The sequence below is a fragment of the Tiliqua scincoides genome, chromosome 7 (assembly GCF_035046505.1).
Source record: "Tiliqua scincoides isolate rTilSci1 chromosome 7, rTilSci1.hap2, whole genome shotgun sequence".
Lineage (NCBI taxonomy): Eukaryota > Metazoa > Chordata > Lepidosauria > Squamata > Scincidae > Tiliqua > Tiliqua scincoides.
Genome location: NC_089827.1, coordinates 13,807,319 through 13,831,537, shown reverse-complemented (window position 1 = coordinate 13,831,537; position 24,219 = coordinate 13,807,319). Strand labels below are relative to the sequence as shown.

The following is a 24,219-nucleotide window of genomic DNA, read 5'->3' as shown; positions in this document are numbered from 1 at the left end:
TGGACACCTACTACCCAGCAGTGAGACCAGGAACATGACACTACCAACAGTGGTAGGAGTCTTGGCTCAACGGGCACAGCTTCAAAGCATGCTTTTCTGTGCTCAAAAACCTTCCCATCCACCCTGAGCCTCTTACTGGTGTTTGTCATGTTGCATCTGGGCTCCCAACCCAAAAGTATGCTAGATACACGGGAGGACAGCAGGATGCAGGTCTCTTGTTGTCTTGTGTGCTCCCTGGGGCATTTGATGGGCCACTGTGAGATACAGGAAGCTGGACTAGATGGGCCAGTGGGTCTGTTCTTATGTTCTTAAGTAACTGGTAATGATGTAATCACAGTTATTTCCAGTGGTATTTCGAATAGGTGGACCAAGTGAAGTGGTACAGCGGACAGATGTTGAGAAAGACTGCTTCAGGCCATCTTGCAGCTCTGTTTAGTTTAGCCGTTTCTCAACTTGCATTTTTTTTTTTCAACTGGAACCTGTAATCTAGTGAAGCAATAACAAGTGTAGCAGAGCCAAAGGTCCTTTTTCTTTTTTTGAAGTGTCCATTTTAGTCACTCAGCTTTTCAGTTTAAAATAGTGGAAGGCTTCAAAGTGGAAGATTTCTAGGGAGCTCCTCCCACTTACATAAGAAAGGGACCAAGTAGTCACCAGTGACCATTAGGTTATGTTTCTGTTGGTCTGTCCCCGTCCCCCCCCCAGCTGTTTTGAGCTCTTGGTCACCTCAGTTTAAGCTAGACTATGATCCTGGTTCTCAGCCTAGAGTAGAGCAGGGTGTACATGTGTGTGCAGCAATTCCTGTAGAAGTTTCAAAGAAAGCTCTGGTTCCTTTCCCAGTTCTTTTCTTTGTGTACTCGTGAATTCTTTGGCTCGTGACCAAAGTGTTTAAAATTTGGGCCACTAAATTTTCTGAAATATTTAAATATGCCTCTAAATTCAGATGTTTTATGCTATGCCTTCTGTTCTGTTTGGATTTGTCAGTCTTAAACTTACAACCCAATCACATGCTGCCCTGGTGCCACGCTGGACAGTGGAGTGGAAGTGGCCGCTGCTGTATCTTGTGGGGCCAAAGCAGCCACTGGAGTCTCCCTGGGGTAAGGGAACATTGGTTTCCTTACCCTGTACAGAACTACGCAGGCCCTGATGTGTCTCCTTGAATCTGTGCCACAGCTGGTGCAGAACCGAGGAGATATTGGGGAGGGGGGATAGAATTCTTTGGCAGGCTCTGCCCTGCCCCCTCCTGGGCCAATCCACCCTGCCCTCCCTTCACCTGCTGCCCTCTCTCTGCCTTCCCCCTCCCTTCCCCCCCACCCCAAAAAGCATTCCCACCGCCTGGCAGGAGAACTCATTCACCAGTGCTGAGCACTGCAGGATTGACCTCCTAGACTGTTCAAGTTTGGGTTTTTGGGTAAGTCACTAAAGAGTGGGAGACCACTGTGGAATTTGGTGATGTAGATTAACCTGGCATTGGTTTTTTTTAATGCTGTGACATGCTTTTGGTTGTATGTCATTTTTGAAAATAGATCTAGAAATGCAATAATTTCCCATTACTGGAAACCTGATTTATACCCATGTACGTACATAAGTATTGCATGACATATTTATTCAGTAAGACTCTCACCCTCTTGCTTGACATTTGCCAATACTTGGAGTATCAGTTTTGCAAATTGATTGTGATGAACTTTGGAGGACCAAAAGGTTTAACTAAACTTAGCCTTGGTGCATTCCACTAATTCTGCCTTAGCGCCCACCTGATAGTTGGATTCTTGAAAATGCTGTTATCCCAGCCCTTGTAGATAAAGGCCAGTTAAAATTTCTTTTTTTTTGCAAATAACAAATTCTGATTATTCATGTTCTAGGGGTGATGTCTCCAATATGTTAAAGGTTTGGGTAAACTTTCCTAATTATCTTTTTTTTAAATGTTTTATTTATTTATTACAGATACAGGTAAGGCAAATTGGATAGACTTAGGGTTAGGACTACATAGGTTACACACAAGGTGATGGCCATCGATTACAACATACATTAATCCTAACGAAATTATTCATCAATACAAAAATTATCATATTGATTAATCTACTGGTTAATAGTTTACTTAAACAATAATATTTTTTCTCTAACCTAATCTATCTCATCATAAAAAGGCTTCAAATTTTTACTTATACACACTTATCTAATTCTTAATCTCTAATATCACATCTAAAAGGAATACCTTCAATTACAATGGTATTACACACTTCAATATCTCTTATAACATGTTATATGTCATTTTCTATATCTATCCAACTTTCCTAATTATCAAAGAGGCAAATTTGCTTCTGGGATGCTGTGTGCAAATCTCCCTTCCATCATTCACTTCCACCTGGCTACATTGGAGGAAGAGGTGACACACTGTCTGTACGCATCACAGTACATTTTTTGTTGTGACAAATGTGTGCCGCACCGTAGCTTGTACTTGTGAGGCGTGTGCATTTTCCTCCTGCTGCGACTCCCTTGCACAGGAGAGAAGATTAAATTTCTCTTGCAGTTTTGAACAAGCTGCAGCTTCCTGTTATATCTGACTTCCATTGGTTCCGAAACCTTTTCAACCTGCAGTTCCTCTGACCTTCTGACTGTTGGCCATGGCTCCCCATTATGTTACTTTTGGGAAGGGGGGGGGGAGATAAGCCGTGCTTCGGTAGTTCTTCAATTTTTTTTCTCCCTGAAAATAATTGAGATGACAGTATTATAATTATAAGATGTAACAGAATAACCAAGTAAACGGTTATATTTTTTTAAGAAACAATGCAGTATTATTTACCAAAAATCTTTTTTCAGAGATTGAACAGCCTTTTTTTAACACATGTAAGATTAAGCACATAGCAATAGCCACAGCTGACGAGTTTCTGGAAACCAAGAGTGTTCGACGCCGAGTGGGGTGAAGCACACAGGCGCTCTTGAATGTTCTTATGGTGTTATCTGCCACAAATAATCAGTCACAGTATTACTAATCAAATCTAATAAAACTGAAACAGAACAAAATAAATGGACTGTTTCTAACGTCAAGATGCACAATTAAAGAAGGGCTACAAAGATACGCATTCAGCAAATGTCGGCGCATCATATGTAAAGGCAATGGCTAAAAGGAGCACCAGAGAGCTCCATGTTGCATTATGAATGAGAGGATTCTGTGGTGACCCTGGCTGGTTTCAGTGGTACCCCAGGGAGCCATGGTGTACAGTTGGGGAACCAAGGAAGTATGGGAAACTATAGTGTGTTCAAAGCAGAGTTAGTTCACAAACTTGGCTTTTGAACTGGGGAGGGGGGGAGCATGCAAATCCAAGGGGATGGTGGGCTTATTCATGAACAACTTAAACATGTTTTAGATTAGAATGATATTCTGAAGTAGACCTCTCCCTTTTGTTATAGAGATGAGCCTGGGCCCCCAGCCCATTGTTTACAATATCATGTTCTAACATTGCTTCTGATAGTTTCTGATCTAACTTTGCAAGATCTGGACACCCAAAAAACAGATAAGGAAATAAGTTTGCATAAACATCCTCAGTCATGATTTATAGTCTAGCCTTGTTTCTTTTTTTCCTTCATGGACTGGAAGCCCAGGTTGCACGACTCCCCCCGCCCCCCAAGAAAAAAACCCCAATCTCTAGACCTGTGTAAAGTGTCCCATTCCCACCTCTACTTTTCATATTCAGGCCCTGCAGTCAGTAACAAATGCTCAGTGAAGCCAATTCTGATAAGGAAACTCTCCATGTGAAAAGTAACTCTTTGGCAAGTGGCGCTAAATTCTGTGGCAGGGAGGGGGGGTTGAGTAAGGTTTCCATAGTGCCTCTTAGTCCTGTTGGTTTCTATAGTATACAGTTGGCCCTCCTTATCTGTGGTTTTGGCAACCGTAGATTTGGCTTGACATGGGTGCTGAACCCACATCTGGAGGGCTCAAGTGCCTTCCAGTCACATCTGGTAGGTGTTTTGAGTTGCTGGGAGGTGGTACTCCCTCCCTCCCTCTGCCTCAGAAGGCCTCCCAGGTGCTTCAGAAAGGCACTTCCAGTTGCTGTTATGGGTCCTCCTTGGAATTCTGTATCCATGGAGAGTCTGAGAATGAATTTCCTGTGGATACCGGGGGCCCATTGTACATATGTGTTCTCAGGGTCACAACCTAAGAAAGTCTAAGATCCCAGTTTTTTACTTCCGAGTATATGCGTGCTCTTTAGATTTATGATTCAGTTTTGCGAGGATGGTGGAGATGGAAACAGTTTTCTTAACTTGTTAAGATGTTTACTTCTGCTTAAAAAACAAAACCAACCAAAAATTGCATTATCTGTTGGTATTTTAGCTACCCTTAATCTTGACCACTACTTACCCTTTTGTTCCTAAGTTAGCCACAAACAAATTTATAAAGCAATGCTTGAAAAATTCCCATTGATAAAGATGCTTGTCAATGAAGGGGTACATCTGCTTAAATGGGTGGTGATAGCTTACTCCTTTTGTTGCTGCTGTTGTTGTTTAGAACAGCATTCTGGAGAAAGAACAGCTGTAGGAGAGAGAGCTGTAACGGAGCCTTCAACTAACCAAAGTATACAAGCAGATACTCAAGACCAGCCTGCCTGGGGAAATTGCATTGGGGATGACCTCATCAGAAGTAAGTATTTCCAGATCAAGTTGCTGCTGTTCAGACTTTCTCTTTTTGTGTAATGTGGGTACTGACTGTTGACATAGATAAATCTGTGTCAAATGCATTTCTGTGGAATGGTAATGTGCGTCAGTGGAATTTTTCCCCCCAGCGTTGATTCCTGTCAGCCCTCTTCATCAAAAAGTAGAAGCCAAAACCTAAAACAAGCCTGTTCGGTGACTTGAGTAAACATGCACTCTGCTACATACAGGAGAGTGCAATAATTAAAACACTCCCTACAGTCCTGCTTTCCATAAATGTTTTGGAATGCAAGTGTCTACAGCACTGAACAGTCTTGAGAAATGTTGACCTTTGCGCATGTGTCTGCAGTATACTGTGGAACAATGACTCAAGTTTTCATGCAATAAGTCCAAAAAAATTCACCCCATCATGTATGGTAGCTGTCAGATTTATTTATTGCAAAACATAGCAGTGGGGATAAGGGGCTGATAGTTTAGATTGTAACTCTGTGCTTTCAATTCAAAGCTTGCTTCCTCTCTAGTAAGTCCTGCTTTGGATACAGTGACCTTCTGTTTAGGAAATAGGTGACTACTTTGCGCCAGAAAAGCTTTGAATATGCAGAGCTTCAGTTAAGCATTTCAGAGGTGCTGACTCATAATGATAACCATTAAGCATGTTTATATACTTTTTTCAGCATGAAAGCGGTTTGTAAACAAAGTGGTTTACAGAGAAAATCTAATAACTCAATGACAAAAATGCAGTCCTAAAATAACTACGTAGCTCCCTGTCCCAAAAGGCCCCACTATCTAAAAAGACGCAGAAGAAATAAAGATGGCGAATGCTCCTTTTTCAGTGTTATTCTCCCTCTGTTTTGTAACTATTAACTTAAGTCGGTGCTTCCCAAACTGTGGGTTGGGACCCCCTGGTGGGTTGTGACCTGATTTTTGGTGAGTCACCAAAGAGTGATGGAAAGATCAAATAATGAATTGCCTCAAGTCCTCAGGCCAGTGTTTCTCAAACTGTGGGTCGGGACCCAACAGGTGGGTCATGAGCCATTTTCAGGTGGGTCCCCATTCATTTCAATATTTTATTTTTAATATATTAGACTTGATGCTACCACGGTATGTGATTGCATTTGGGGAAACCATCTGTATTTGGTGCATTACATCTGCATGCTGCAGGTACCAATGAGAACTGCTTCAAGCTATTAAAAAATCAGATATTGAAGCTGCTAATTACCCTGCAAAGAGTTCAGCTACTGCAGTTTGCAAGCATGTATAAATATAGGGAGATTAATGTGTAAGGGTCTTTTTCTGGTTATTATTATAAATAAATAAAATATTTCTTTCTATATATTTTTTTAAAGTCTGGTCAGCTTAGGTGGTCCTGACAGACTGTCATTTTAAAAAGTGGATCCTGGTGGTAAAAAGTTCGGGAACCACTGACTTAAGTTCATTATCCAGGTTTGCACATGCTGGAGCTACAACAGGATTCTGTTAGATATGAAGAAGACAAGATGTAAGTCATGAATCTTAGCCCAGCCATGGTCACACTCAGTGATTTGTCTTGCCTCTAGCCACCATTTCTCAGTTTCCACCTATCTTCTTCTCCTTCCCTCTGCAACACAGAAAGAGAGCAATAACAGAACACGTTGTTGTAAGGTCCTCTTTCCCTGCTATAGCCATTGTTTTTCTTTACTAAGCTCGCTTATACAAAATGGGCAGCCCAGTTGTATTCATCACTGGCTCAGCTGAGCTGCATGCCCTATGCTGTATCCTGTGCTTAAACTGGGCAGACTGGTGGTTTCCTCAGGGTAAGGGAACTTTTGAGCCCCAGTCGAGAGGGCTATACTCTAATGTGCAAGACAGGTTCTTTGCTTAGTGGACATCTTGTTTTTGGTACCGAGATGAATGAGGAATTTCACAAAATTGTACCGAATTGAATAAGTCTTTATATGGGGGGTGGGGTGTGGGTGGGTAAAAACCGTTCTGTATCTGTGTATCAGAGCCTCTGAATTGGAAAGATTGCATATATATTTTACGCAGCATGTATTCTTAATGTATCAGCCTAATAATGCATTGAGACAGCATTAATAAATGCTAACAGTGTTGAGTAGAAAATGAAATCCAAGTCTAAAAATAAACATTTTTGGTTGGGGCACTCAGAGCAGTTAACAAAGAATTTACATAAGACTATCTTCTCAAGGAACTTGCATTTCTGGGTCTGAATTAACACAAGATGCATTGTCATTTTGTGAAGAGGCTTGTTGTCTGTTTACCACTGCTCTAATGACTCAGTATTTCTTTTTTTTTCTTTTCCCAAATGGATTGTTTATCCACCTACACAGCTGAAAATGTTGTTCTTGTTTTTAAAAGACTTTTCAGTTTTTATGCTACATATGTTTCCAGATGTTTTATTTTCATGTGTAAACAATACTGCAAGATAACAGACTTTAGTCCAATTTTATTCTTAAGTGTATATCAAAGTGATTTTGTCCTTAGTATACGTTACTGTTGCATGAGGAGCATTAAATACGAGGGTCGCCCAGAAAGTAATGGACCACATTTTTTTTCTTCAACAATTATTTATTGAACACAATGAAACTTACACACAAGAAAGAATGATGTTTCTTCTACACTCCCTATTTTTCCATGTAATCTCTGTCCAGTTCTATGGCCTTCCTCCAGCGAGACACAAGGGCATGTATGCCCTGTCGGTACCACTCCTCATTCTGGTCATGAAGCCATTTCTGCACTGTGTGAATCACCTCTTCGTCATCCTCAAAATGTCTTCTGCGAATGGCATCCTTTAGTGGCCCAAACAAGTGGAAGTCTGAGGGAGCTAGGTCAGGGCTGTAGGGTGGATGGGGTAACACAGTCCAACCCTGTTTAGTGATGTGTTCCGAAGTCCTCAAACTTGTGTGAGGCCGAGCGTTATCATGTTGAATCAAACATTCACCTGGGTTGTTATGGCGCCGAAGTCACTGGAAGCGCTTCTTGAGTTTGGTTAATGTCTTCACATATGCTTCAGAATTAATGGTGCTGCCTCTTGGCATCACATCAATGAGTATGACACCCTCACAGTCCCAAAACACAGTGATCATGACCTTACCGGCGGAAGCAGTTGCTTTGAATTTTTTCTTCTGTGGAGATTGAGGATGACGCCATTCCATCGACTGTCGTTTTGTTTCGGGCTCAAAATGGTGAACCCAGGTTTCATCACCTGTCACAATCCTGGACAAGAACGCTTCCCCCTCATCTTCAAAACGTTTCAGCAACTCAGAAGAAATGTTTTTTTCTGAGAGATTTGTGGTCCACGGTAAGACAGCGCGGAACCCATCGTGCATACACTTTTGAGTAATCAAGAGCACGGATGATTGCATCCACACTTCCTTTGCTGATTGACAGCTTCAGTGCCAACTGCCTAGTCGTTATGCGTCGGTCCTCGCGAATGAGCACATCAGCAAGCTGCGTCTTGTCAGGTGTGACAGCGTGGATGGCCGTCCCGAATGCTGCAAATCTTGGAGCTCTGCCGAACCGCCTTCTAATGGCCTCACCCTCTGTGCCCAGCGACTAACCGTACTTCTGTCGACTACAGATTCTCCATAAACTGTACACAAACATTTGTGAATGTTCCCAACAGTTTCTTTCTCTGCAGTGAGAAATTCAATGACGTCATGCTGCTTGTAACGTACATCACTTACAGACGCCATTTCGAAACACTGCTGCAGCTACGCTATCTGTCTGAAAAAACCAAAAATTTGTGTGCGCACTCCTGAAAATTCAAATAATGTATATCTAAAGTTTTGCATTCGTACCATTACTGTAGGCTGAGAAAAAAAATGTGGTGCATTACTTTCTGGGCGACCCTCATATAATGATCACCTAGCGCACATGTGCGTGTGGGGGGAAATTACTTCATTTTGCAGAGAACTAGTGATAAAAGTCCTCCTTTTACTCCAGTGACCCTGACTGTATTCTAGCGCAGGGGTGCCCAGACCCCGGCCCTGGGGCCACTTGTGGCCCTTGAGGCCTCTCAGTGCGGCCCTCAGGGAGCCCACAGTCTCCAATGAGCCTCTGGCCCTCCAGAGATTTGTTGGAGCCCACACTGGCCCGATGCAACTGCTCTCAGCGTGAGTGTGACTGTTTAACCTCTCGCGTGAGCTGTGGGATGAGGGCTCCCTTCACTGCTTCTTGTTTCACGTCTGTGATGCAGCAGCAGCAGCAAAGGAAAGGCCAGCCTTGCTTTGTACAAGGCCTTTTATAGGCCTTGAGCTATTGCAAGACCATCATTCATTCATATAAGTTCACCTTTAATATATTCATTTATGTAAACTTATGTAAATTTTTTTCAAATTTTAAACATAAATTAATTTTTTTTTCCCCCTGGTCCCTGACACAGTGTCAGAGAAATGATGTAGTGGTTACCAGGATTACAGAGCATGTGCTGTGTTAAGGCGACAGCATTTGTGCTGCATGATGAAAGATTGGAACTCTTCAAAGTTTGGAAAAATAATTGCAAAGAAGTATACAAAATAACATACAAAATAACAGCAGTGGGACTGAGCATCAAATGATTCTTGGACATAATCACAATATTGCAAATAAATCCACAAAATTCACTAGACCACAAATGTGTTTACTGACCTATACATACATATGTTTGGCCTTTGTGGCCTGAATCAATTTAAAAAAAAACAACCAACCCAAATGTCTCTGCAAGTTTGCAGAAGCGCCTGTGTCTTTAGAAGATTCTCACCTGCTGCAGGCAAAAAGGTGAGTGGCTCTTTACAAGCCTGCCTTAACCCATTTTTGCCTGGCCCATAGGTGTACACATTTGATCCCTGTTGTGTATATGCAACGTTAAGCAGAAATGGCTTAACATCCAGAATAAGAGTTCTTTTTCATACAACGAACTCTTAAAGGTAAATATAAGAAAGAGCTCTGCTGATTTGGGCCCAAATTCCATCTAGTTCAGCAGCCTGGTCAATGGCGTGTCAAGGGTTTGCGTCACCTGGTACCGGAGGTCAGTGCGTCATCCATGTGCTAGACCTCCTCCCATGCAGTGGGCATAGCAATGCCCCAGGCGATGGGTGTAGTGATGTACCAGTGCTCTGCCCCAGCTGGTTTTTGGGCTCTTACGTTTGATAAAATAGAGATATTTCAACCCAGTTTGTTTTGTTGCATTCTGCGTGAAATTACACATTGAATGGTATATAACATGATGGTATTATTCTAAAATACTAAGATTTAAACAATTTTGACCAGTAGTTGTGTCACCGCCCTTGTGTGCGTCATCCGGTGTGGCCCACACCTAGGGCCTAGGATAGGGGGGTAAAGGGGGTAGTTTGTACCTGGGCTCAGGCTCAAAAAGGGGGCCCAGGAGCCAAAGGAGGGGGCCTAGACATTTTCTGGATCTTTCATTTTCCTATCTACTCAGACTTGTTGCCTGCACTGGATGCTGGGGACAGTACCACGAGCATGTGGCTGCAGCTATTGGCAAACCATATATGCTGGGCTGAGCAGTGCGTACATGACACCCCTTAACACAGTGTCAAATCTGGAAGGAAACTGGCTGCTTCACTAGCTCTTTGGCTTGTGGATCTGCTTGCTATGAAGGAGCTCAGGGACAAAACTGTGGGGCTGCAGTTGCTGCAGAAGCAAGTTTTGGTATGCATAGGATGCTTTCCATTCTAGCGTGAGCCTAAATATGATGATGCTCATTTTCTACATGATTTTCTTTATTTAAAAGATTCTAGAGAGTCTTAGAAATGTGTTTGTTTTTTCCATATTATTGTATCTAGCTGCCAATGGTACATGGGTGAGTAGACCTGGGCTCCAAAGATTTTTCCAACTGTCCCCCCTTTTTCAGAGATTTTTCCAGTATTCATTCCTCCCTACCCGTCAGCTTGCCTGTCACCACTCTCCCCTGCTGTTTACCCCTCCTCCTTTGCAAAGGGGTCCAAAAGAAACTTTGTACCCCCAGATAAAATTCCTCTCAGAGGTCCTGCCCACGCCCCCTAGCAACACCACTGATCCTGGTTTCTCTCAGTGACCAATGAGATGCCTATGGTAAACATCCAAGTAGGAGTTGAAGGGGAAGGCTCTTACAGTCTCCAAATCTGGAGGGAGCATACAGAGGGGGTGACTAATAGCTATTGATAGACTTATCCTCTATGCCAGCATTTCTCATACTGTGGGTCGGGACCCAGTAGGTGGGTCACGAGCCAATTTCAGGTGGGAACCCATTCATTTCAATATGTTATTTTTAATATATTAGACTTGATGCTACCATGGTATGTGACTGCAACTGGGGAAATGTTGCAGCTCTGTCTTTTTAACAGTAGCAACCGGTGTAAGGTCATAGGTTGCAACCTCCAGAATGAGACTGCCATCATATGTTCCCTCACTCATGCTCACTGGAACAAGCTTGCTGGGGAGCATTGAGGCCATCTCTTACCCATGTGATCCACAAGCACCATTACTTGCTACAGATCCAGGGTTTCAGGAGTGATGATACAGTACTCAGATGCCAATTTGTGACCCCCCTTTCCTTAACTTTCCCCTTAACTTTCTTAACTCCTTAACTTTCCTTAACTTTCCCCCTTTCCCCCAGATGCCAATTTGTGACCCCCCTTTCCTTAACTTCATTTGCCAATGGCAGCGTAGGAAGATGAGACTGATTCAGGGCTGGAAGTAGAATCAAAGCATATTTTCCACAAAAACTCCTACACAGGAGTTCAACAAAGTTGTTCCCTCACCAGCTAGAGACCCCTTATTCTCCTGCTCTCTCTGTTGAGCAAAAAGTAAGAAACATCATATTTAGACCTGCAATTTTTCCACCCAATTTCAATAATGTACCTGTGTTTTTTATTAGTGAAGGTAAGTGGAACCGCAGTATCTGTGGGTCTGGCATCCGCGGATTTGACTTACTGCAGGTGATACAGTGGATACTGGGGTCCACGTTTAAATGCCTTTTGAAACAAAAAAAAGATTGTGAAAATTCTGGAACAATGCTGAAGGCAGCAATGGTTCTTTAAACTCATAACAACAGCTGTGGAGGCTTAGAAATGGCACAGTTTTGACATGAAACTGTAGAAGTCCTGATTTTTGTGTATTTGTTTCAAAGGCATTTAAACATGGACCCTAGTATCTGCAAGGGGTTCTGTGGATACTGGTGTCTAACTTGTAATATTAGCTAGAGTACTTACGTACTGTTTTTCAACAAAAACAGTAATAAAAGCAGTTTACATAGCAAAAATATAAAAAATGAAAAGTTGGTTCCTTGTCCCAAACAGGTTCATAATGCAATACCTCCAAAGTATCATAGAAGTTAGTTCAATGTGACTTGGTCTGTATTCTATAATAACCTGTCAGAACATGGGAATAGGAAATACCAACGTCTGGTGAACTTGCTCAGATTTAATCTTCCTGTTGCTCAAACAGGACTTCAGCTTTGTGATATTTAAGAAAACAAGAAGCATCTCCCTTATATTCAAACTGTCATGAATAATTGATTAATAATAATCCAGTTCTCAAGATTAAATAGCCTATTATATGCCAAAGTTTTACAGATAGAAAGGTCACTGCCATCCATCATTTCAGCTTCAAATTTATCCTCTTCTTTGCTAAACATCCACCTGGTTCATTCTGGAAAGGGGATATTTTCATCCATGTGAGGAAGGACAAACTTTGGTCAGATCTGTTGAATTGTCTTATGAGCCTACTCTTCAGTAAGATGAATTTAGTTCATTTTACCTTGCAAGGCTTAAAGCAAATGTATTTTAAGGCAATGCATAGTATGCTATTAAAAAAAATCTATAGTATTTAGTAAAACTGAAGTTGGTGTTTTGTAACGCCCCTGTTTTCTGAGTACCTGAGTGCTGTAACTCAGTGGTTCTCAAACCTTTTAGCATCAGGACCCACTTTGTAGAATGACCATCTGTTAGGACCGCCTGGAAGTGATGTCATTTACCTGGAAGTGATGTCATGGCTGGAAGTGACATCATCAATTTTGACTTCAAATCTAAGCTGCAATCAGCCAAAGTCTACATTACACCTCACTCTTCTGCCGTCATTTCACACAGCTCCTAATTCAAGCATTCCAGCTCGGAAATCAAAGCAGAATGCAGACTTGAAAACTTCTCCAACCACACAGCCCTCCCCCCTTTCCAGCATCCCATCTTCCCAACTATTCAGGGCAAAGTACCATGCCTTTCTCCCACCTGGATTCTGCCCTGCCCAGAACCTTTCAACCTTCAGTGACAGCTGAGCTAGGTGCTACCTGACCCTCCTGAAATTGGCTCACGACCCAGCTAGTGGGTCCCAACTCACAGTTTGGGAAATGCTGTTTTAATTGTTCAGGGGTGGGCTAGTGCCAATTTCAGTGAGAATCTGTGTTGCAGGAAGGTTACAAATGTGATAGCTTGCTTATGTTAACTCTTTATTCTGAATCTACTATCGCTGATGGGGATTCTTTTACCATGGTAGCTTACGTAGGGGTCCTATTGATAACAAAAGGGAAAGTGACTTTGCATTTGTGCTGGAGTTAGTCATACAATCAGATGAAGTGGTAGTGATAACACTTTTAATAATGTACACAATTTTCCTTGATTGCTTTTGTAATGTTTCAGGTATGTGCTGTATAAACTAGCTCTTGAATGGAGAGAGAATCCCTCAGATATGGCTTTATTATTTTCTTGCAAGAAGCATCAGTCAACATATCGCAATCAAGTGCTTTCTATCAGTCTTTTTCCTTAGATTAGGAAGTGCTCTTTAATGTTGATCTTAAAGCTCAGACAAGAATATGGACTGCCATATTCTTGCTACCTGTTCAGGGGTGGTGTCCCCATTTATGGCATACTAAAGTTGGCTGAACCAGCAGGCAGCATAAGGATGAATTAAAGTGATCAGTGTATCATCCAGAATGAATAACTTCATTTTCCTGGATAAAATTGATGTCTGTGACTTCTGTAACCAATGTTTTAATCCTATCTCCCACCAGTTTGTATGACTTATGAACTTCCATGCGTGCTTGGGCTCTCTGTTCATGAAGAAAGCAATAGAGTCTAGTGAACGTTTTGGTAATGGAAATTTTGGCTTTATTGATGCTTTCCTAGTATGGTTTTCGGCTTGTAGTTTGGAGAAAAGGTATCTGAGAATAAAAATCTGAAGACATTCACCTATGGCTTGCAGCAACTGTACATGAAGCATTTTTTACTTGCAGTATTTTTGGTGGGGAAGAAAATTCCTTAGGTCCATTCATGTGGACGTTTTGGGAATATTTGTAAATGGTATGCATGCAAAGTAAATTGAAACAGGACCATTTTAATTACTTAAAAAAAAAAAAGCTTTGGCTTTTTATTGAAATAAAGTCTTCTTTTAAATTGCATTTTAACACAGCATAACAAGGACGCTGCAATTCTTCAGCATGCTGAAGTTAAAGGAGAGCGTTCTGCTGATATTTGGTGCCCACTCAGTTAATTCCGCGAGATAAGGACTTCTGAGTACCTCTGGCCTCTGCTGTATTGAAACTATGCAAGCCTAATGATTTCATAAAGATTTATATCTCCCTTCATGAACTGAGAGGAGGATCAGAATTTTAACTTGCTTGGGAGGAAAAAAAAATATAGCATGGATAATTTCATCCCTTTACCAACTCCTCAGTGGACGTTCTGTTACAAATTTACAAGAGCAAAGATGAGTGGGTATTTTTTTTTCCACCTTTCTCACTTTGAAACCATGGGGCCATTGCCTGTTAAGTGACATGACACCCAATATTCTAGTAGCAAGAACGCTGTAACTGTTAGGGGGAAGTTTGAAAGCTGCATTATGTATGAATTGTCTCTCACTAGTGTCAAACGGCTTGCACTTCACTTCCTTTCAGAAAAGTGAGTGCATCACTTTTGCAGGAAACTCTTACCAATAATTCGTCCTCTTTTACTCGAGCAGAATACTCCTGAGAAGGACAGGCAGGAACTGCTTTAGTAATGTAGTTAAAATACCTGTGTCCTGTTATGAAGGTTCTTTGCTAGGCTCTTTGCTATTTAATGCAATTTTTAAAAATCGTTACGTCTCCTGCCAATACAGTAAATCTGAAGCACTTTGTTTTATAACGGGTAAGTCTAAAATCGCTTATCTTTCAAGTAAACCTTTATATAAATGAATCATGACCCCAAATTTTCTTGTAGTTTTGTTTTCAAGTGCTAAGCTTTTTTTGGTTTTGATGTATAAATGATTATTTTTCATTTGCTTCATACCCACAGTCCAATCCGAACTAAATTCCCCTGCGATCATGCAGCAGTGCCGGTGCAGACTACGCTGCAATCTGTCGGGGAATTTTGGCTATTGGAGGTCTCCTTGGAGTAAGGGGACATTTATCTCCTTGCCCTGGGGTAAGTCCCAACAGCTGCAATGGTTCAACTCTGACCATTGCCGGTAATAAGGCTGGCACAAGTCTTGAGTAGTTCTGTGTTGGCGGATCAGGCACAGGAAGGGGGATGCACCAGCACTGCCAGTCCCGCCCCTCCCAGCCCTGATCTGCCCACCCCATGGGTTTACACACCTCACTTCAATGCTGTCTCCTTTCTGGGCTAGATGTACCTAACCAATGGTTTGATTCCATATAAGGTAGGGCTTTCTAAACCCCAGTCCACAAGCTGGATCCAGGGTTTGGGGAAAATCTTCTGCTCCATGAGTGGAGCTTACCTCTGCACCACGTGTAGTATGAGTAGATCTAGCCACAGGGATGCTTTGGGCAGTCGTGTCTGCCCAGATGTACTGTTGCACAACCTTCTGGGAGGCTGGGCAACTGATGTAACTGCACAGATCTACTCAAACTTCATGCAGCATAAAAATGGAACGGTAAGCTCCAGTCTGAGTGGGGACCAATTTTTCCTTGGACAATGGTTGTGAGTTTGGTGGCCGCTGATATAAGGCATCCTCACATCTTCGTATGTGGAATGCTAACCCTTTGGTCTCTCTGCTGACTAAGGAAGTTCAGGATGGTGATGCAAGCCGTGGGTGTTTGCTGATGCCTTCTGCACCTGTATTTGGAGGGCACCAGCCAGGCCATTTACACTATGGGAACAAGATTTTTAAAAAGGGAAGGAGGGGGGACCCGGGAAACTATAGGCCGGTCAACCTAACATCTATACCGGGTAAGATGATGGAATGCCTCATCAAATATAGAATCTCAGAACACATAGACAAACAAGCCTTGCTGAGAGAGAATCAGCATGGCTTCTGTAAGGGTAAGTCTTGCTTCACAAACCTTTTAGATTTCTTTGAAAAGGTCAACAGGCATGTGGATACGGGAGAACCCATGGACGTTATATATCTGGACTTGCAGAATGCGTTCAACATGGTCCCTCACCAAAGGCTACTGAAAAAACTCCTCAGTCAGGGAATTAGAGGGCAGGTCCTCTCCTGGATTGAGAACTGGTTGAAGTCCAGGAAACAGAGAGTGGGTGTCAATGGGAAATTTTCACAATGGAGAAAGGTGAAAAGCGGTGTGCCCCAAGGATCTGTCCTGGGACCGGTGCTTTTCAACCTCTTCATAAATGACCTGGAGACAGGGTTGAGCAGTGAGGTGGCTAAGTTTGCAGACGACACCAAACTTTTCCGAGTGGTGAAGACCAGTTGTGATTGTGAGGAGCTCCAGAAGGATCTCTCCAAACTGGCAGAATGGGCAGAAAAATGGCAGATGCGCTTCAATGTCAGTAAGTGTAAGGTCATGCACATTGGGGCAAAAAATCAAAACTTCACATATAGGCTGATGGGTTCTGAGCTGTCTGTGACAGATCAGGAGAGAGATCTTGGGGTGGTGGTGGACAGGTCGATGAAAGTGTCGACCCAATGTGCGGCGGCAGTGAAGAAGGCCAATTCTATGCTTGGGATCCTTAGAAAAGGTATTGAGAACAAAACAGCTAATATTATAATGCTGTTGTACAAATCGATGGTAAGGCCACACCTGGAGTATTGTGTCCAGTTCTGGTCGCCGCATCTCAAAAAGGACATAGTGGAAATGGAAAAGGTGCAAAAGAGAGCGACTAAGATGATTACTGGGCTGGGGCACCCTTCCCTATGAGGAAAGGCTACGACGTTTGGGCCTCTTCAGCCTAGAAAAGAGATGCCTAAGGGGGGACATGATTGAGACATAGAAAATTATGCATGGGAAGGATAAAGCGGATAGAGAGATGCTCTTTACACTCTTACATAACACCAGAACCAGGGGACATTCACTAAAATTGAGTGTTGGGAGGGTTAGGACAGACAAAAGACAATATTTCTTTATTCAGCGTGTGGTTGGTCTGTGGAACTCCTTACCACAGGATGTGGTGATGGTGTCTGGCCTGGATGCCTTTAAAAGGGGATTGGACAAATTTCTGGAGGAAAAATCCATTACGCATTACAAGCCGTGATGTGTATGTACAACCTCCTGATTTTAGAAATGGGCTATGTCAGATGCGAGGGAGGGAACCAGGGTGCAGGGCTCTTGTTATCTGGGGTGCTCCCTGGGGCATTTGGTGGGCCGCTGTGAGATATAGGAAGCTGGACTAGATGGGCCTATGGCCTGATCCAGTGGGGCTGTTCTTATGTTCTATGTTCTTAAGAGTGTGACTTACCTGGCACCATCCACTACCTGTTCTTGACCATTTTGAAGCATCCACAGTGCCCATTTTGAAGTCTGTCCTTGCCATTCTGAAGCTATTTATGGTCATTCTGAACCTGTCTGCTGCTGGCATTTCTGACCAGGTTAGCTATCCCTTCTCCTAACCCCACTGATCCCATAGGATCTATGATTTGGTATCCACTGATTCGAGATCTGCTGGGTTTTCATTAACCCAGCCCCAGAAGATATGAGAATTGAATGTACTTCCTCCACTTCTCTTGGTCTCTTCTTCTCTTTGTCTTGTGTACAGTCAGAAGGTGGCAAGGCAAATGATATGGCTACACATTTCTCATCTGGCAGCCTTCCAACCAAATTGAGCGATAAGGAGTAATGGATACAGTTCGGTCTCAAAATGCACCAAACTGCTAGAATTTTTGGAAGTGTTTTTGTTGTATTCATCTTATCCAATGTTTTTTTTCAGTACTTCCATATAATGGTATAATACAGCAATTTCAGCTCACAGTGTACTGACAAAGTGCTAAAATTTTCAGGGCATACCATCTCTTTTGGCCAATTGACAAGGCACACCACACTGCTGGCAGAGGCTCACATCCCCAATGACCCTACTAATAAATTTACCTCCCCCAAATTCCCATACAACACCTACAGACCACTTGCAGCACACCAATATGCTATGGCACATTGCTTGAAAACCGCTGCTTATATGACTGGGGCTTCAAAGCCAGAACAGTGTCACTTCCTGGGGCAAAAGTCATGTGAGGAATCCCCAAGTGACGCAAGTGTGTGCATGCACCAGCTGCCACCCTACCCCATAACCGTGGCGCATTGGTTGAAAATTGCTGACCTGGTCAGTATAATATTTTGGCACTGTAAACCTCAAGTACTATCATCAAACACATTAACTGAGAAAACAAAAATAAAGGGAACAGGTCCTGATTTGTACGGAGGTAACACAATGAAAACCTCCTTAGAGGAATAACCACCTGCCCTGCCCTGAGATCTCATAAATTTTTATGTGACAGTAAACCAAACACCCCTGATAATCTGATTAATGAAAGTGTAAGATGCTGATCAAGAATACTAATATGTAAAATGTTAGGGAGACTATAAATTAGTGTTATAAAATGTTGATCACTGTTGTAATTGGTCATAAAATTAGTGGTTTTGGTTAAGTGCAGTGAACATGTACAAAACCAGATATGCAGATGTGCTGTTTTCTTCCCTGTTTCCTTGTAAAGCAACGTTGGGTATTTGTGACCATGGTCTCAGTTTGCCGTCATCAGGATGCTTGGCTCCCACATGGGCTTATGGCAGCCCAAATTATTCCTAGCTAAATGAACTCCAAGACTTATAATCTCAGAAGATATTATTTTCCTGCCACTATAAAGCTCCCTTACTTTGAGTAGACCCAGCAGTGCTTCCCAGACGCTTGAGCTCTGATAGTGATGACTGAAAGCCCAATCCTGAGCTTCCCAGGTCTGCAGTGGCGCCACTACCGCTGCATACCAAGGGGCTGGGAAGCACTGCTAAGTCTACTCAGAGTAGCTTATGCTTATGCTTTCTTACCCCTTGTAAACCCCAGGCAGCCCAATGGGTGTCCTGTATCCACTATTGATTGGGCGCAGATTTGAGACCTGCGTCGGCTCTTCCAGGCCGGGAGGGCGGTTAGGAAATGGCCATCTCCTCCCCCTCCTGCCCCACTTCCTCCCAACACCATGACTTCCCCTGCCCAGACTTACCTCTCCACCGCCTAGCGCTTGACCAGAGCTCTAGGCGGTGATCCACTGTCCTCCACTCAATGGAGACTGTCGCAGGCATGCATTATGGCACGTTTGCGACAGTGCACTCCGGTGCTGGGCTGGCACATGTCGCTGTGGTTTGGGCCCTGAAAGTCTTTGACAAAATGACTGTGGGCCCAATCCTATCCAATTTCCAGTGCCTTGGCAACTGTGCCAGTGGGACGTGCACTGCATCCTGTGGTGGGGAGCTACTCAGAGAGACTTCCTCAAGATATGGGAACATTTGCAGGTTCGCAGCTTGGGGGTTCTCCTGGACTCGCAGCTCCTCCTGGATGTCCAGGTGTCAGCTGTGGCCAGGGGTGCTTTTGCCCAGCTTCGGCTGGTGCGCCAGCTGTGGCCGTACCTGTCTCAGGTGGATCTGGCCATGGTGGTCCATGCCATAGTGGCATCAAGATTAGATTATTATAACGCGCTCTATGTGGGGCTGCCCCTGAAGATGGTCCGGAAGCTACAGCTAGTGCAGAATGCAACGGCTCGTGTAGTTGCTGGGGGTCGGCGGTTTGACTTTGTAACGCCGTTACTCTGGCGGCTGCTCTGGCTGCCTATTCGCTTCCGGGCTGAATTCAAGGTGCTGGTTATGACCTTTAAAACCCTAAATGGCTTGGGACCAGCGTATCTGAGAGACCACCTTCTTCCATATAATCCGGTCCGTTCTCTTAGGTCATCAGAAGGGGCCCTGTTGGTTGTGCCGTCATTGAGAGTGGTGAAGGGAATGGCGGCCAGAAACGGCCTTTTCGGTGGTGGCACCTACACTATGGAATTCCCTTCCCTTTGAATTGAGAGCAGCTTCCTCATTATTAGCGTTCTGGCGGGGCCTGAAGACTTTTTTATTCAGGAAAGCCTTCGAGGCACCATAAGGGCTATTTTTATAAATTTGTCTTTTACTGCGTGCTATGTATTTTATCCATGTATTTTATTTTGTTTTAATTGTTTTTAACTGTTCTGTATTTTTAACGTTTATCTGTTGTTTTGTATTTTTAACCTGATTGTTAGCTGCCTTGGGTGCCCTTCGGGGAGAAAGGTGGAATATAAATCGAATAAATAAATAAATAAATTTGTTCCCTTACCTCAGGACTGCATTGCCGCTAAACCAGTACTGGAAAGTTGGATAGGATTGGGCCCTGTGTTGGAGAGTTGGGAATTTCTGTTTCACTCGATGAGGTCAAAGTGGACTGTGGATAGCGTCTGGGCTTTCTCCTTACTAGACCCTGGTGAGACATTTTTGGAACAGGCAAGTTAGTAGAAACCAAAGAAGGGCCTCGTGTAAGCATTTGGCAAAGAAATGGGCCACAATGTGTATCAGACCAAAAGTTCTGAAATTCTTCCTCCTTCCCAACATTTTGCCCCCTGAAAAGAATATAGGATTTCATGCCTGGAGGTTTTCCATCTGATTCAAGATTGGTGATGTGGCAAACATTAATTACAGTGTCAAAATGCCTGTTCTCAGGTAGGAACCCAAATATTTCCGTTTGCTGTTGAATAGAACCCCTTGGTAAAACTTGAGCTGGTACCTGACATGAAAGAATGTTTAAATTTGGCTTGTGCACAAGGAGGAAAGGTATGTAAGCAACCTTAATCTTTTTGTCATTGTGGTATCAATCTGCTTTCAACAATTTTTGTTCCGATTAGATTTTTATTTTTTTAAAACACAAGCATGGTGGTGCTTGTGGTTGTGTTGCTCTTTCCTAGTGGCTGGCAGGGTAGGGGATGTGTGTCCCCCCCCAGCATTGTGTGCTCATAGGCCTTATCCATGCCCCCTACTCGGTTCACCCTGGTGGTGTTTTTCTGGCTTCCAGTGTTTGGGGGTGATTGGATACAGTGATTGGTTGACACACAGATGATATGCTGACTTCACAGCTGTGAGACACAGATGATGCGCAAATGTTAAGGTGATGACTCGCCATTGTCATGGTGACGCACTGCCATTAGGGTACCGCTCCGTGGATGCTGGGAGTGTTACTGAGAAGCCAGCCCTGCTTTGCCAAGACATGCTAGGCAATTCTCTGTTGCTTAGCCAGCACGTTGTCAGTACAGCAGTGTTTCTCAAATTTTAGCATCAGGAAGTGATGTCATTAACCTGGAAGTGATGTTAGGGCCAGAAGTGACATCATCAATTCTGGCTTCAAACTCATCAGCCAAAGGTTCTATTACACAGTGCGCTCATGCTGTTATTTTGCATAGCTCCTAATTCAAACATTCCAACTCGGAAGTCAAAGCAGAACACAGGCTTGGGTTCTTCTCAAACCACACAGCTCTCCCCTCCTTCCAGCATCCCATTTTCGCACCTATTCAGGGCAAAGCACCTTGCCTGTCTTCCACCAGAAGCCTGACCTGCCCATGAGCTCTGCACCTTGTATCTTCAACTCTGTATTTTCAACAGGGGCTGAGCTAGGTACGTGACCCACCTGAAACTCGCTTACAACACACCTAGTTGGTCCCAACCCGCAGTTTGAGAAGTTCTGCAGTATAGCATTGCTAGGATGGGCTTAGGATATGGCAAGTGTCACGCTGGTGTTTGTGCAACTTCGGTGCAACGTCTTAAATATTGTAACTAGCACTGATACAGATTTTTCCATATCTGTTTTGCCTTCCTACTTTCTTTTTACCTCCAAAATGAGAAAGATGGTATGTTCTAAAACATCAATTGCATCTTATAGTAATTTTTGTCATCTTTTATGAATATCTCTAGACCCATACAAACATTTCTCAGTGTGAGCTTTCTGTGAACGTATACCTGCAGTTTTGCCAAAGTATTTCTCCACAAAGGAAACCTTGTTTCTTCATAATGCCTGTCTTGTAAAACATAAGAGCTCCCCCCCCCAAAAAAAAAAGAGTTGATGGATCTTAGTTGGCACTCTGTTTTTCTCTGTAATGTCAGCACGATATAAAAAATTCAGCGTGAAAAAATGATTTTAAAAAGGCGAATTGCACCTTGATCATTTTCTTGTTATTTAGTTAATGTATGCTTTCTGTGATGCAGAAGCTGCAGTATATGCTATTTATTTTGCAGGAAATATTCAAAAATAATTGCTGACAAAAGCCGTTTTACAGGTTGACTCAGAGGTATATCTTCTAACTTCAATGCTAATATTCTAGATGGCTGTGCAGTTACCTATTGTTGTAGTTTGAAGATTTGAATGGAGGCTAGTCGGGCTTTCAAAGTTTTACATCATTATTGGCATTATGTATTCATGCTGTAGACACTTTGAAAAATTGGGGAAAAAATGTTGTCATCCACCAAAATGGATGACACTTTTTTTTAAAGATGACTATATACCATTTTAGGTTAGCAGTAGTAGGAAACTTTTTTTTTGGAGTTCATCTATTATCTGTCCTCCTTCCCCAAGCAGGTGGTAGGCTAATATATAAGAGTAGTCTGTCAAACCTACACATATGATCCATACAATAAAGTTCTTATTTTTCAGGGGATTTGGAAATCTTATAGCACTATTCCAGAAAGAGATGACTCCTTGATTCAAACATTATTTTTTTTTCCCTCTCCACAGAAGATAGCTGGAAAATCTACCCTGGCAAAATATTTCATGGGGGATTTCCCCCAGTTATACTTCAGTGAAGGAATAGTTGGTTCTGATGAAATGTTTTAAGGAGTAAATGAAAGAGTGACATCATGAAAGATTCAGACTTCGTGGTATAATCACTTTATACTAACTTGGCGACTTGGCGGCTCTGTGGAGGGCTGCCGCCGGATCCTGCGCCTCCCGCGCTACCACGGGAGGCACCTCCCCTTCCCCCTGAGTAAGGGAAGCAGCCCCCCAATGGGGCTACTCTCTTTACCAAAAGGTCGGCGCTAAAGTAAAGGCGCTCGTGTAGGGCGCGCAGCCCTCCACGAGCTCCTTGGATCCTGTGGAGCTCAGCCCTGCGGATCCGCCTCTCCTCCTCCCCAACACACCTCCCGCCCACCCCCTGGCACGCCTCCCCCCTCCTGGAACGCCTCCCCCACATCCCCAGCCACACCCCTGCCTCACGTTTGTGACTGTGGTCCACGGCATGGAGCCGTGCCGCGGACCACAGGATTGGGCTCATAATCTCTTTATACTAACTGAATGCATTCCCTTCCATCTGTTTCCTGAATTCATCCAAGGGATCCCACCAAACAATACTTATTTAGCATTCCTGACAGTTACAGCTTGATACTATTCTATGCATTAAAAATAAAGAAGCCATTTTAACTGTATTTCATTCATATTATTGCCTTTAGATTGTCCTATGCCCAACAGTATAGACAACTGGTTCCCAAACTTTGTAGCATTTGGGACCCACCAAAAGCAAAAAAAAAAAAAAAAAATACCAACTCAAGTTTCAGTGGCTATAAAGGTTATTTGGCCATAGTGCTCCCTCCCCAAGTGGCAGATTGTTTTACTTTGATGCACATAGTCTAATTGTCTAGTCATAGTCTAGTTATTGGCATAAACAATAAAACCAGGGTGTTAAACAGAAAAGTGTCCATATATATATAGTCTAGTCTAATTATCAGTTTTGTGACCCACCAAAAATTGGGTTGGGACTCACTGGTGGGCCATGGACCCACATTGGGAATCACTATACTGTAGACCAAACCTCAGTATAGCTATTTTGTAGTGGGTAATAGGTGAGCATGCCAGTATTTTTATTTTGTTAAAGAGAAAAGCTCAAAATTTTAAATGAAAGTGAGCTCATTGCCAAATAATGCACAACTTATTGCCTCCCATAATGCAGAAAGTTCTATTTAATTTTACTGTTAAGATGTTGTTTTACCAAAAAAGGATATTACTGTATTCGTAAACTTACTAGGCACTGCATAAGAAATAACAAAGAGCCCTTCCCTTTCCCCCATGCGCCTGAACAATCCCATATGGAATGTGGTAGGGTTTTTTTTTTTTTTTTTATTCAGTGCTATATGATAACCAATGGATAGAATATTGTAGGATGCTGATATACTGTAATGCAGCGCTTTTCACCCTTTTGAATCTTACGTTACATGGGCAAGGTGCTAAAATTGTCAAGTTTTTTTGACAATTGTCAAGGCACCCTGCTTTGCTGGTAGGAGGCCTCACATCCTGCAGTGGCCCTACTAATAAATGGCCCTCCCCCAAACTCCCACGGAACATCTGCAGACCATTCACGGCCCACCAATATGCCACAGCACAGTGGTTGAAAATT

General features: G+C 43.0%; 1 protein-coding gene across 2 annotated transcripts in view; it reads left to right on the top strand.

Moving 5' to 3' along the window:
• Positions 1–24,219, top strand: part of MDFIC (MyoD family inhibitor domain containing) — a 51,945-nt gene that overhangs the window by 7,673 nt on the left and 20,053 nt on the right. Inside the window, exon 3 of one of the 2 annotated variants that reach the window (XM_066634386.1) lies at positions 4,505–4,636. The exons of the other annotated variant lie outside the window; for it this stretch is intronic. Coding sequence (XP_066490483.1) covers positions 4,505–4,636 — 132 coding nt within the window. The remainder of the gene's footprint in view (positions 1–4,504; positions 4,637–24,219) is intronic. 2 annotated transcript variants of the gene reach the window in all.